The sequence below is a fragment of the Pteropus vampyrus genome, unplaced genomic scaffold (assembly GCF_000151845.1).
Source record: "Pteropus vampyrus isolate Shadow unplaced genomic scaffold, Pvam_2.0 Scaffold12705, whole genome shotgun sequence".
Taxonomy (NCBI): Eukaryota; Metazoa; Chordata; class Mammalia; order Chiroptera; family Pteropodidae; genus Pteropus; species Pteropus vampyrus.
The window spans coordinates 509-2,448 of NW_011901486.1; the positions used below are offsets into that span (position 1 = coordinate 509).

The following is a 1,940-nucleotide window of genomic DNA, read 5'->3' on the forward strand; positions in this document are numbered from 1 at the left end:
TTCATTCAAGACAGCACTTGAAGATAGATCCCTAAAGTCATATAGCTCTATGGGCAAGATAATGCCAGCCAATTTAAACTCGGTTTTCATGTTTTTGTCAAAGATTTCACCCCGAGCATAGGAACAGACTGTCAAGTTTGCTTTGGACAACTACATCATTAAGTCTGGATTGGCCAACCAAAGTTGCTGAAAGCCCACCGTCTCTCTCCAGAGATAGCACAGCAGTAGCAGAAGTAAATGTGCCTGGGACAATGAACTGTGAGCTAGTTGTAATAGGCAATAAAAATAACCTGTCAATAAAGAACTTGCAATTAATTACACGTCTCCTTGGTGTTTACGATTGTTCACTGAAAACTGAATGCAGGTAAAACAGAACAAGTCAGAATAAAGTCAACTGCAGAATGCCACCTGCCTCTGCAAGGTGACAGGGAGAGTGGGCTGGTCTTGGGGTCTCCCTGCTCATTTGGTCTTGCCACCACTCTTCGAGGGAACATCCCTGAAAACGCTGTCCCACCCAAGGTAATCTCCCAAGTAACTATGGTGTCGCCTCTTTTAAGAAGGAACTGTTTTCTGAGAAACCACAAAGATACCACTTGGATGTATAAAACATCAAATCAAATCTGGATTTTAAAACTTCCTCCTGATTAATACACACATCTCCAGATTTCTTAAAGGCACTTTTTTTTTTTTTTACCTCTCCCTGATTATTCTAGGTTACCATGATGGAAACGCAGGGCCCATGTCTGCAGGAGCTGGCGAAACACGCTGGGGCCTGCTGGTCTCCACGCTGTTTCCAGAACAGCAGGCTTGCATACTGCTAGCCTCACTTTTTGGCTCATCATTTGATGGAGGCCTATGACGGTGCCACCTTGCCTGTGGAGGATCATGCTCTGGGACACCCGTTTGCCAGTAGTGGCCTTGAGTCTTTTCTTACAGGTTCTCAGCTGGGGTCAAAGTGAGCTGAGGTCATTAAAAGTCTAACCTTTGGATAAGTGGAAGTTAACGCACTGGCTCTGCCCTATTTCAACTCTATTACCCCACAGAAATTATACAAGTATAAACAAACATTAAAAAAAAAAGATGATTTAACAAGTTTTTCTAGTTATGCCACCTCTATTGGCCCAAGTTTTTTAACAGGCAATATAATAATTACCAATTAACTGGTCCTTTTTAACTGGCATATCTACAGAGCATTTTCTCCTTTAAGAAAAAAATTAAATCTGAAAAATGTAAATTCCAAATTCATGCTGGAGGGTTTGATAGTTCAGCCAAACAAACACAAAATTAAACGACTGCTTTATTGAACTGTCAGACTGAGCGAGTCTTTGCATAAAGCTCACAAGAAACACGAAACAAATTTTAACGATTCTGGCTCCCAACCTGCACGTCTTAGCGTAACTCACAATCCGCCCGTCGCCGCTGCCGACGTCCACGAGCGGCCCCCTCCGGCTTCGCAGCGCTTTCAGGACATTTTCGACCTGCTTTGCGGTCGCAGGTACGAAGGGCACACAGACGGCTCGGAGGGCCGGAGTTATAAATGGTGTGGCCACCGCATACACAGCCACCAGTGCCCCACCGACGAGCCCGGTAAATAAGAGTCCCCAACTGCTTTTCTTCAAACCGTTGGCTTCGAGGCTTGTAGGCAGGACATCTCCTAACTGACTTCCTTCTTTAAGTGTTCCTGGGGGTGTGCCTAGGTTGAGAGCGAGCGGAAAATATAAAGGTAGCATCAAATCTGAAATCCAAGGCAGCATTTTTATGATTCTTACTGACAAATAAACTCATGCTTTTCAAAGAATGATAAATTATCTGAGTATTTAAATTACAAATGTAGGATTCTACAATGAGTTCTAAATTCCATGAACTAATGTGTTTTAGAGAAAATTATCTGATACTGATGGAAAACTAAAATGTTTTCTTTCCAACATTTTTTTTTTTTT

The 1,940-nt window shown here is 42.6% G+C and overlaps 1 protein-coding gene across 1 annotated transcript in view; it reads right to left on the reverse strand.

Annotated features, from left to right (window-relative positions):
• The window catches only part of FAM173B (family with sequence similarity 173 member B), a 2,306-nt gene extending 502 nt beyond the window's left edge, over positions 1-1,804 (reverse strand). The window contains exon 1 of the mRNA XM_011386933.2: positions 1,404-1,804. Within this exon, the coding sequence (XP_011385235.2) occupies positions 1,404-1,754 (351 nt within the window). The 5' untranslated portion in view covers positions 1,755-1,804. The remainder of the gene's footprint in view (positions 1-1,403) is intronic.
• Positions 1,805-1,940: the final 136 nt, after the last annotated feature.